Genomic DNA, 12,375 nt, shown 5'->3' with positions numbered 1-12,375 from the left:
TTTTTTATTTCTCTTAGAATTGTTTCAGATTTTTAAATACAAATTCTTGAGAAGACTATGAGATTAATGTGTTAATTAATGTTAACAATTTGTAAACAATATGTTTAGATTTTTTCCACTACTGATTATTTCATAATAGAAGAAAAGCTAATAACTCAAATTGGTACACAATCTCCAGTTAAATACATTTCACTTATCATATTCTACGGAACATAACAAATAATGACAATTCACGAATTTCCCTATTCTTCGAACAATACGTCACCAAGAATAATGGAATTCATTTTCTAAACTCTCAGAAGATTAAAGCATTAATCCAATGTAAATCTAGTTTGACGGACTTATCGAACGATGCGAAATGCAGATTAAGTGAACCAAGCTTATTACTCGTGAACCACACATTAATTCAAATTTCATTTAATGTGTCAAATGACAGCGTAACTTAAGCCAAAACTATTGTGCACTTTGAATCAGAATTATTTGCGGGTTCTAACCACATGAAATCTGGCATACGATATGCAAAATAAAAAACTTCTTATGTTTTGAGTATTTATGATTATTTACAAGTATTATTGATAGGACTTAAGAACAATGAAATTTAAAGGCCTTACATTTGCAAAGTCAAATCTCTCAATTGACGAAGAAAATATTAATTGCTTTTATCTTAATCTTATTTAAATAACTTAATTTGTAATTGTTTTTTGGGAAAGGATTTAATTCTGCGTTATTTTCTTTCATATTTTTCTTTTTTATGTAATGCGTAATTTTCTTTCTTTGCTTATTATGCGCCGCATTGCATGCATAAATATAAAACTTAAATAATATGCAGCATGGAGTAATCATAAACAATATCGGATAGCTTTTAACTCGCTCAAACACTATGCTCAGGGCCGTGGTGGCTTAAAGGATAAAACGCTCACCTTCCAATAAGGTGGCTCGGGTTTAAATCCCAGCTGGTCGATACGAATTCCGCACCCGACTCGCACTGACTATATTGCTAAAGTAAAATATAAAAAGTATCAGATTCATGTAATTGATAACTTGTGATATCAGTATCAAATTATATCTGATAATGAAAAAGTTGGTACTTACCCATCTCTAACATATATGCTGTTAAATTTTTTAGTTAATTGGAATGAAACGGAAAATGCTTTAGTGCTTTTCGGGTATGAAAAATACATTTGAAATCTTTGAAGGCATGCTTTATTAACTCAAAACACTCTACATCTTAGTTTATCTTTTCGGGCATAATTATAAAACGCGAATCTTGTTAAAGCGTGTAAAAATAAAAATAATAATTTTTTTGAAAATAGACACTGAGGTTTTTCACCTTAAACCACTTTTCTAAATATTAAGAAGATACATAAGTATAGAGTGCGTTATATAAGTATAAAACTAAGTTTTTGCAATTAAACAACAGAGCTTTTGAGAATAAAAATATTGTGATTACATGATTATAAAAATGCCCTGCACGATAATAAAAATATACAAACACAAAAACGCAACCAATTTCTAAAAAATATAATATTTCTTTTCGATTAATGAATGTAAACTGCATGTTTCGGAATTCTTATCACCAATTTTAATCCTGCTTAAGACACCAAACAACATAGACAGAGCATAAAATAAGTGCTTTTACTACAATATCCTTACATTGTATTATAAAATTGTAAGGATATTGCAGAAATGTTTTAATTTTCGATGAAAGAAAAAATTATGAAACAAGTTTTATTTTTTTTTATTTATTTATTTATTTTTTATTTCGGCATTATGGAAGGAGATGAGTGACAAAACATTGAAGGGCTCTGGGCAATATATTCATAAACCACATTTTTCTTAATGTGACATATTTACATCCAACTGTTCATAAGTTTTTTAAACTCACAATAGATAGCAGCACAATGCATCTTATTGCCCATATGATAATAAAGCTGCTTTTTCACGAGCAACGTACTTATAAAAAGTTTGAAATTTGTGCTTATCAATATATCGGTACACTCTCTTCAACTATTTTTTTAAAAAAATGTGCTCAACAAATATTATTTTTTGTCCCATCCACTCATTCCTGGCATCATAGGAGTGGTTCGGCTGGGCCACCATCCACGACTAGGTACGTACCATTTGTTGCAAGAACAAGATACAGTTTCTGGCCAGGGCCAAGTTTTCCTCGGATATTTATTAGGTTTATGGTGCTGATGATGGTGAACAATATTCCACGGCCACTTCGATGGTACTTTAGGCCTCTTGGTTGTCACAGTCCCGTTGGGTATTGTTGGTGGTGAAATGTAAGCCCATTGATTTTTATGCCAAATTTCATCATCATACTCATACTCAGTGGAATTCCATATGAGTTTATCATTTTCGATTGATGTATTTGTGGTAGTTGTTGAGTTGTCCATGGTTATATTTTCTGCTGAAGTTTCGTTTTCAGATAGTTGGGCAGGCGCGGTCAAGATGGGAGACTTCAAATCAGATACTGGGCTATCCTCGGCTTCCCCATTCGCTGCTGGAACGGACGTGTTTTTCCACACAAAAAATGGATCGCCATTTGCTTGATTGGGAATAATGAAATACCAGTGAATAATGTGCTGGGCATTACTGGTATGATTTGATACATTGTTGTTTATGCTGTTGATCAATGGTGTAATATCTTTATCTATGATAGATTTTAGAGAACCTCTACGACTTGCTTGTGATTGTGGTTCAGATGCTTCGACGTCATAGCTGTTAAAGTCATTCATATATCCACGAAAAGTTCTCGACTCTCTTGGAGAATAGCTTTGGGTGTTGCTCTGTATGTGAGGGGTATAAGCCTCTTGGCGAGCGTAACTGGGTGGTATATTTTGGTTATATTTTGGAGGATTGTTACCAATCCCGGGAGAGTAATGCTTAACATAATTCGAATTTGAACTTTTAGTAAACTGAGTAATAGGCCCATGTCTTCCATATTGTTCATTATTATAATACCTTTCATGCTTTTGTTTGAAACCCTGATAAACATTAGGTCTGTCGATGGGTCTAAAATTCTTGTCCTGTGAGTAATAGTTGTAGTGTCTTCTTCTTCTGTTTAATAAATGTTCAATATTTTGACCATTCCCTGTTATCCTGTTTGCATTTAAAATTCCTGATTTATTTTTTGATTCGGGAATTGGACGATCTGCAACAGGAAGCTTAAAAATACCAGAGAAAGAAGTTCGCAATGAAGGCATAAAAAACAAAGATATATTTTGTAGCAATTTAGTAACTCCATTTATTTTAAAAACACTATTTGTTTTGTTTTCTATTGAATTAACCTTCTCGTTGGTTAATGTGTTTATTTCAAGCCATCTGTTGATTTTAGTAGTAGCACTAGTATCATTAGACTTTTCTTTTAAGAACGTTAGAGTAATCTTATTTTGTAAGGGCTCTGCAGCTTTTTTATAATTTACATCGCCAGCGTTCCTTTCAGATTGATCTTGCGATTTCCTTAAACTCTCCTCTGGGAATTTTAATCTGAAATAAACGTTCTCCTCTCTCTCTTTTGGTACCTTAATGTCGAAGTTTAACTGCAAAATGGCTGCGTTTTTCCTTTTTAGAATTCCCGGTCTCTTATCATGCGAATCTTGGCTGTAAATTTGCAATGCAGATTTTTTACGTTTCTTGGCAAGGTCCCCAGGAATCAAATCATTTTCTCGAGATTTCGTTCTCGACTTTAATGAACCTGCAGGAGTGAATTCGTCGCTCTCTTTTAAAGCAGTTTGATTCGATTTCGAAGACCCATTGATGGCAGAGATTTTATCTGATGAATCTAGGGGAATGGATACAGCACTCGATTCATTTCTTTTTCTTTCTTTAAAAGATGTCGATGATATAATCGGGAGAGAATTCGAATTATTTTCCAAATAGTCCCCTGATTTACCGCCATCTAAACTTCTCAAAACCTGTAAGCCCAGTTGATTAGCTTGTTGGTCTGTTCTAACTTCTTTATATCTATTTATATTATATTCATTTGATCTTTGACAATGCATTATTTTACATACTAAGTCACGAAACTTAGAATTTAAATCGTTTGAGTGATTCTCAGATAAAATATTTAAATTTTCGCGGTCTGATTTTCGCGATTCGATTTGAGGAATACGAAACAATATCTCTGCATCATTGAATAGTTTTCTTAAGTATTCAAAGATGCTTGTTTTATTTAAAACTCTACTATTATTTCTCCTTTCATTGCTTGTGCTGGTGTTCTGTAGATTGTTTTGGTTTCGGAATTTGTTATCATTACTGTGTTGATCAGATATATTTCTTTTGTTTATATAATTGGCGAGTACGTTTATATCATAAAAATTATTCTTTTCTTTTTGATCAATGTTTTTCTTTTCTTTATTGGGAACTTCTTGCTGCATATTATGCTTTTGGTGTCCAAATTTGTTGAATTTATTGTATTGATCTAACTGTTTTCCTATATTCTTATCATTGGTATGCCTGTCATCATCGCGAATTTTATCTGTTTCGTTGTTAAAATTGTCGATATTTTTTCTGTTGTAGTTCCCTAAAATATTTCCAAAACTTTTCCTATCTGGATATCCATTTGATATATTTATTATTGATTCAGTACCAAAAGTTTGTTTGCGATTGTATTTGGTATCAACATATGGAAAACTATTGCTTTGAAGCAGCGAGTTTAAAAATTCCTTGTTTACTCCATTTCTGTTCACATTTACATAACCCTTATTTTTTTTGCTTGTATTGACTGCTTCAAATGATTTTCCTTTCAAATTCGAATCTATATTCTGTTTACCAAAAGAAACTGTGCCATTTCTTTCGTCCTCAGAGTTTATGGTTCTATAGACTAAGTTCTTATTCTCTGAAAGTGTCAATCGCTTGATGCTTGAGTGAGTAAGTGTTGCCACAGTAGTTGGTTGGTGAGACCAATATCTAATCCATGGATTCGCAACTGTATCTTGTCCAACCACAGTGCTTGAATCAAAAAGGTGGTCGTTAGCATAAACTGAAACACCTGCGTTTCCTGTATCGGGCTTATTAAATTTGTCTGCAAACTGTTTTTTGCTTTTATTTCTTTGATCATTTAATGTAACCTTCAGATTTTCAACTGGAGACCAGGTGTTTGATGTAGACAATCTTCCATCTTTTTCTATCGGTTGTTGTGATTTTGGTCTGTATGATGATATCCGCAAACATCCAGACAGAGAATTGCAACTGGTTCCTGGTGCAATAATGGAGCTTTGCAAGGAAGATGTAATAGTATCGAAATTTAGATGCAAAAGTAGAGCCTGGAAAAGTGTAAACATTACTATCAAGTTGAAATATTATTGAAAGGGAAAGAAAAATGAAAAGAGTTTGATTTATAATTGAAATCTGGAAAAAATCCATTTTTTCATCAGTAACTTGATTTACAAGAAATTCATAACAGAAAATTTAAATACATTTTATTGAAATCATACTTAAGTTAGACGAAGATATTTTTTCCCAATATTAAAGTATAGTATTTTCTGGTAAAATACGATAAAATCAGTAAAAAGTATAAAGTAATTTTAATAATTTCTTTTCTAAATAGTAAGTTCATATGTTTTATTTTATTGCAAAAAACATTTTTAAAATGAGGTAAACAATGTAAAATTTTTTAATCATCTTCGAATGAAATATTATTCTTTTATTTTATTGCAAAACTGGTTGCATTAAGACACTATTACTTTAATACATTCTGCAACAATATTTTGTATGATAGTTAATCAAAATAGAAAAACAATTTTTTTAAATTTAATAACCTTTTTCTTTATTTTTCTAACAATAAACTAACTTAAATACAAAAACAATGAAATAAACAGTCACCGCTAAAATAATACATTCTTTTACATGATAAAGGGAATTTGTACAAAAAAAGATGTTATTACAGATGATATTATTATTATTCTGTCGTTGTTGTTTCTAATGCCACTTGCCAATTACCACCAAGCCTGTTTGGTGAAACCAAGCGAATTTAAGGCAAAGGGTGCATATCCCGTTTTTCAGTGGCGCTGTTTGTAGCCAAGAATATGACTTGACACACGCACGTCACAGCCCGTTTATTCATCCACAGATCATAATTTTGACCTAAATCAGAAACGATCAATTTCCAATTCAATAACCCCAGAAGTATTGATTTGTTTTGGGAGCAAAGTACATATTATTTTACGTTAGAAACACGAAATATAAGCACACTCAAGAAATTAAGTAAACTTTAAAAAATCGAAATGATGTGTAGGGGAGAGTGGGGTCAATTGTAACAGGGTACGATTGTAACAGATCAAAAATTTCGAGTGTAGGGTTCTAGATTTGGTTGCAAGGTGGCGCACAAGGTGTATTTAATAAATCTACATGTATACCCCTGCTGGCAGTCATTTTTATGTACATTTGAAAGAGTTACATCACAAAGGATATTTTCAAGCTACGTCAGTAATTTTTTTGGTATTAGAATATTATATTGTAACAAAGTAATTTTGCTTAAACANCTGGCAACCATTTTTATGTACTTTTGAAAGAGTTACATCACAAAGGATATTTTCACGCTACGTAAGTAATTATTTTTTTTGGTATTAGAATATTATATTGTAACAAAGTAATTTTGCTTAAACAAATAAAAATTATTAACCGAATATGTAAGTGGACACCTTAATTGACATGTCAAAAAAAAATATTAGTTTTGTTAATTAACTAGCATTATTTAACAAATGAAGCAGAAATGGCGTCTTGGGGACGATTTGAACAATAAGTAAAGGGACGATTGTAACAGCTAAAAATAAATAATCTTATGTTTACAAACCATTACTTAACTCTTTGAGAACCACCAATAGTTTCCTATATCATTTATATTATGTTGCATGTTGCATATTATGTTGCATATAATTAACTATGTTTTAGTTGAATTTATGAACTGTTACAATTGACCCCGCAAGTGGGGACAATTGTAACAAGTGCGCGACTGTCAAAAATTTTTAATAACTAATATAATAACATATAAAATAAGTTATTTATTTTTTTTCTAGTAGAGGATAGTCTACTTACTCGTCTGTCAATTAATACTAATTATATATTGGATTTTTTGTCAGTTAAAAATAGTTAAATAAAAAATGTTACAATTGACCCCACTCTACCCTACATAAAAATTATTTATTTGGCAAAAAATTGAAAATATATTAATTATTGACAATTCTTAATTTTGGCTATTCTATTATTCTAACTTATTCAGTGTTTGCCTCTCAGTTAGGGGACCCATGTTCGAATCACAGTGATGCCTGGTTAATTCAGCCGCCGGTACACTTTGACCACAGTGTTCACAATATATCATTCCCATTGGTAACCTGGCAAAATAATTGGGAAATTTTTTTTTATATGTTTGCCGTTTGAGTAACTGTGCTAATTTTTTTGGAGAAAATGTAAATTACTTTCACACTGAATGTCGTCATGATGGCGAGTTTATTCAAAGGCTTAGTATGAGAGCCTTGGTGACTCAGGGGATAGAGCGTTCGCCTTCTAATAAGGTGAACCGAAATCTAATCCCATCAATGGCTAGTTGATACGAATTCCGCACCTGGCTCGCACTGACTACAGTGCTGATGTTAAATATCCTCAGTGGTAGATGGATCAGGAATTAGAGTCTCTTTGACTCAGCTAACCACGGGAGGTTTTCGTGATTTTTCTCTCCATGAAACGCAAATGTAGGTTAGCTGCATCAAGCAGTCCTCTATGAAGGCAAGTTTCCCCCAACACTTACTTGATCAAAGAGTTCCCTTGTCTTCTAGATTAAGTTCAAAATTACAAGATTACGAACTTGAGCATTGATAGTCACAAAAACTCAGAATTGGGTCAGCAGTTCAACGACGGTTAAAAAATTAAAAGTAGGGTGCTTAGTCTAGAAGTGCTCTTGTTTTTTGGATAGACCTTACGGTTACGAGACTGCGAAATAGTTAATTTATATCCTCTGCTTAAGAACTATGTTAAAATAAAATACCAGATAAGAGTAAAGATTGTTTAAAATCTATTTCAAAAATCTGCAACGAATTAGATCTGCAAAGATCTTTACAGTTTAGGCAAAAAATGAAAAACCACGTGTTTAGACTAATATGTGGTTTTAAATGCTACATCATACATACTTAACTGATTCGCCTATTTAACAATTTACTTATTACTTATTAACCCGTATACTGGTTTGCTCATTCGCTGATTGATTAATTAACCTCCTCTTTAAGCATCCAGTTTTTTTGCTGAACTGGTTAACTAGTGGGACTATTATCTAATTCATGGTTTTACTTATTTAGCGATTAGTTAATTTGCTACTTTTTTTTAACTTTACTCACTCGGTATATCAAGAAATATTTAACAAAAAACAATTTTTTTTCGTGAACAAAAAATTATTAATTCACTTGAAATTTCTAATTAATAACCTCCTTAGACGTACAAAAAAGAAAAGAAAACATAGACAATTATAATTTTTTAAACCTTGAAATAAAAGGGAGAGAAACCTTTCGGCGAGCAGCATTTTTTCGTCCCACTTTATAATAAATATATACTCGTATTTTCGAGTTGTTTCTTTTTTTAAGAAATTACTTAATTTTAGTAACTATTTTATTTTGAAAAATAGAACTAAGTGCTTACACTTCGCTAATAGCTGATCCTGTGAGGAATATATAGTTTGTCTACTGTAAGAACTCCCCCCGCCGCAAATCTGCAATGGAAACAGGAATAGTTCATTTCAAAAAGGGTAGCTTCTCTTCACTCTAGGGCTAACACAGTAAACCGAAGAAAAAAATTCCCTTTCTCTCGTCTGCCCGAGCAAAACCTGTCCTAAACCGTGATCTCACACACCTTCTTGAAATTCTTATACTTCGCTACCATAGTCTCTGCTACGGATCTAGACAAATAGCTAAGGGAGTTCTTACTTTAGACAAACTAATACATGCATTATTACTCTTGACACTTAAAAAAAATTTAACATATTTATTTTGTTTTGAAAGAAAAAAAAATTCATTAAATTTCAGTAACAGATAAGTATTCAGAATATCTTATACAAATGAAAATGTCAGTTACCCAATATTTCTACTTGAGTTTCATACTTTGAGACAAAATTATTCCGAAAATATAATTTCCTGTAAGACAATGCTTCTTTTGATATCAGCGTAACAGATTTTTACTGAATCAGCTTTCTTTTGGAGCCGTAAAAGAAACAGGGGGTAATAAAACAATTCTTAAAAACATACAATAATAAAACCTCGACTTTAATATATACATTTCAACACAATAAAATTCCATTTCCAAAAATAATTTCAGGCCCAGACCATTCCCTTTTCAAGTCCTTCAGCTACGTGACGAAATACCATTGTTTGTTATTTCATCCCCTGAAGCGATCTCTTCAAATATCTTCTTTTTTTTAATGGCCTTATTTAGTTATCCCACTAAATAAATAAAAATATACAAAACGGCAGCTTCCTTTAATACTTTGCGAGACGTTTGGAATTTAAATCGAGGTAAAAAAGAGATTCAAAAATGACTTTATTCTATCACGTGATTCCTCACGTTCCACCCCAAACCTTTAGACTCCTTCCGCCATTCTCGAAGAACGTATTTTACTGAAAATTTAACGAATCGAGGTTAAGGTGGCATCGTAGGAAAAAAATATCTGATGCGATCGGTTATTTAAATTTTATATAAATAGCTTACGCATAAATTCTGAACTCAGAAATGTTTAAAAGATGAAATTTAGAAAAAGAAAAAATCTTAGCTTACTAAAACGTGTAATAAAGTAAGTTTTTAAACCAGAGTTTACTTGCTAAGTTGCTTTAATCATGTTAATATTTGTTTTGCAAATTATTTTAAAAATTATGAATAAAAATAATGCGTTTCTGTTGATAATAATAATTTATTTATAAATCATGCAGAGCATGATTTAAAAATCGCTTAAGTTTTGGAAAATAATTATAGAATATTTACTGTATAGGAAGGCTATTTTTAAAGTAGTAGGTACACCAGTATGCATATGTATTTTTTTACCGTTTCAATCGCAATCTTTACGATAATTTCAGGCCATTTCTTTCCAACTCCTTCAACTATACTACAATAAACCATTGCTAGTTATTTCATCCCCTAAAAATATCGTCATTTTTAATGGCCGTACTTAATCATCCAACTAAGTAAATAAATGCATAAAAAATAGCTTCCTTTAATGCTTTATGAGATGCTGAGGATTCAAATTGTAGTAAAATAGAACAATATGCTTATGTGCTGTGTATTGTGCGAGCTAGACTGTCGGCCAGACGTGGACTATACGGTTAAGGGTTTTGCAAACCTAGGTACGTGTCCACGTCTGGAAGAAAAGAAAAAAAAAAGGAAAATAGAACATATTCAGATTAAACCTTATTCTATAACGTGATTCTTACCAGTTATTCTAGCCCATACCTTTAACCACCGTTCTACGAAAAAAGAATTTACTGAAAATTTAGCGAATAGAAGTTAAGGTAACATTCGGAGAGAAAAAAAGAAGAAATTTTTGATAGGGTCAGTTATTTAGGATCTATAAATAACTATAAAACTTACCTAGAAAATCAAAATGTGGAGAAATTTAAAAACCGTAACTTGTAAAACGAAAGGAAATTCTTAGCTTCTATGATGAGATTTTAAACCAGTATTTTTGAAGTACTTCTTAAAATTTTTCAGTTTTGATTGCTGTCTTTGAATTTTACAAAATTTGGGTTAAAAATCACTTGAGTTCAGAGGAAAATTAGTTTATAGTAAAGGAATACTTTTTTCAACGTATTAATTATACACCGATGCATGTTTGTTGTTTTCCATCGTAGCATTTTAATAAAACTGTTAATTTATCTCTAATATACGAAACTTTTGTTAAAAACTACATTTAAAAATTTTGTTAAAAAAATTCAGATAAAAATTTTGATCTTATTTACAACCAAACTATGAATTATTTTTAATTTAGGTTAGGAATTCTGTTTATTCCTTTTCACAAATTACTTTCAACATAATCAGAGCCAGTTTGTACCATTTCTGAACATAACCTAAAATGCTCTTCAATACTATTACAAAAATACTTTTTGGAAACTTAAATCAAGATAAAAAAAGAAATTCCGAAACGACTTTATCTTATCACGTGATTCCTCGTGTACTTTCCCATACCTTTAGACTCCTTCCACCGATCTTGAAGAGCGAATTTTACTGAAAATTTAACGAATCGAGTCTAAGGTTGCATCACGAGGCAAAAGGAGGAAAAATACCTGATAGGATCAGTTATTTAAATTCAATAAATAGCTTACGTACAATTTCAAAATGCGGATAAGTTTGAGAGCTTAAATTTAAAAAAGGAAAAGCTTAGCGTGTAATTTTGTTTGGTTTTAAACTAACATTTTTAAATTGCGTCTGTTTTGCTAGTTCGTTATTAATTGTATACTTCATAAACACACATACAAAATTTTAATTTTAACGATATTTTTAAAGTGGAGTGGCGGAGATAGAGCGTTCGCCTTCCAATGAGGTGAACCGGGTTCGAATCCCAGCGAAGGCTGGTCCATACGAGTGCTACACCTGGATCGCACCGACCACAGCGGTGACGTAAAATAGCCTCGGTGGTAGATGGGTCATGGGTTAGAGTACCCCTTCAGTCAGGCTAAGCGTGGAAGTTTCTTGTGGTTTTCCTATCCATGTAATCCCAATGCGGGTTTTTTCTATCAAAAAAGTCCTCCATGAAAGCAAAATTCTCCCAATACTTGATTCAGGAGTTCCCTTGTCTTCCTGGTTGAGTTTAAAATTACAAGACTACGGAGTTGGAGTTGAATATTAGTAGTCAACCCAAAAATTGGGTCAGCTATTCAACGATGGTTATTAAATATAATAAAGGGGAAAGAGCTGTGGTGGCTCAGCGGGTAGACCGTTTGCCTTCCAATGTGGTGAACCGGGTTCGAAACCCAGTGATGGCTAGTCGATACGAATTCCGCACCCGGCTCGCACCGACCACAATACTGACGTATAAATATCCTCAGTGGTCGACGTTTCATGGGTTAGAGAACACCTTCAGTCTGACTAAGCGTGGAAGGTTTCTGTGTTTTTCCTATCGATGTAATCCCAATGCGGATTAGCTCCATCAAAAAGTCCTCCACAAAGGCGAATTTCTCCCAATACTTATCGAAGAGTTCGCTTTTCTTCTGGATATGGATCAAAATTACAAGGCTACGGAGTTGAGCATTAGAAGTCGTAAACATAAAAAATTGGATCGACAATTCACCAACGGTATAAAATAAAATAAAATAAAATAAAATAAAATAAAATAAAATAAAATAAAATAAAATAAAATAAAATAAAATAAAATAAAATAAAATTAAATTAAATAAAATAAAA

The 12,375-nt window shown here is 32.0% G+C and overlaps 1 protein-coding gene across 3 annotated transcripts in view; it reads right to left on the bottom strand.

The window, feature by feature from the left end:
• Positions 1 to 1,721: 1,721 nt before the first annotated feature.
• The window catches only part of LOC107453740 (GATA zinc finger domain-containing protein 13-like), a 67,986-nt gene continuing 57,332 nt past the window's right edge, over positions 1,722 to 12,375 (bottom strand). For all 3 annotated transcript variants that reach the window (XM_071178878.1, XM_071178877.1, XM_071178879.1), the window contains one exon: positions 1,722 to 5,270. In XM_071178878.1, coding sequence (XP_071034979.1) covers positions 2,040 to 4,382 — 2,343 coding nt within the window. In that variant the 5' untranslated portion in view covers positions 4,383 to 5,270 and the 3' untranslated portion in view covers positions 1,722 to 2,039. The remainder of the gene's footprint in view (positions 5,271 to 12,375) is intronic.

This window comes from Parasteatoda tepidariorum, chromosome 3 (genome assembly GCF_043381705.1).
Source record: "Parasteatoda tepidariorum isolate YZ-2023 chromosome 3, CAS_Ptep_4.0, whole genome shotgun sequence".
In the NCBI taxonomy this organism is placed as follows: domain Eukaryota; kingdom Metazoa; phylum Arthropoda; class Arachnida; order Araneae; family Theridiidae; genus Parasteatoda; species Parasteatoda tepidariorum.
This window is presented reverse-complemented; position numbering and strand designations above follow the sequence as displayed.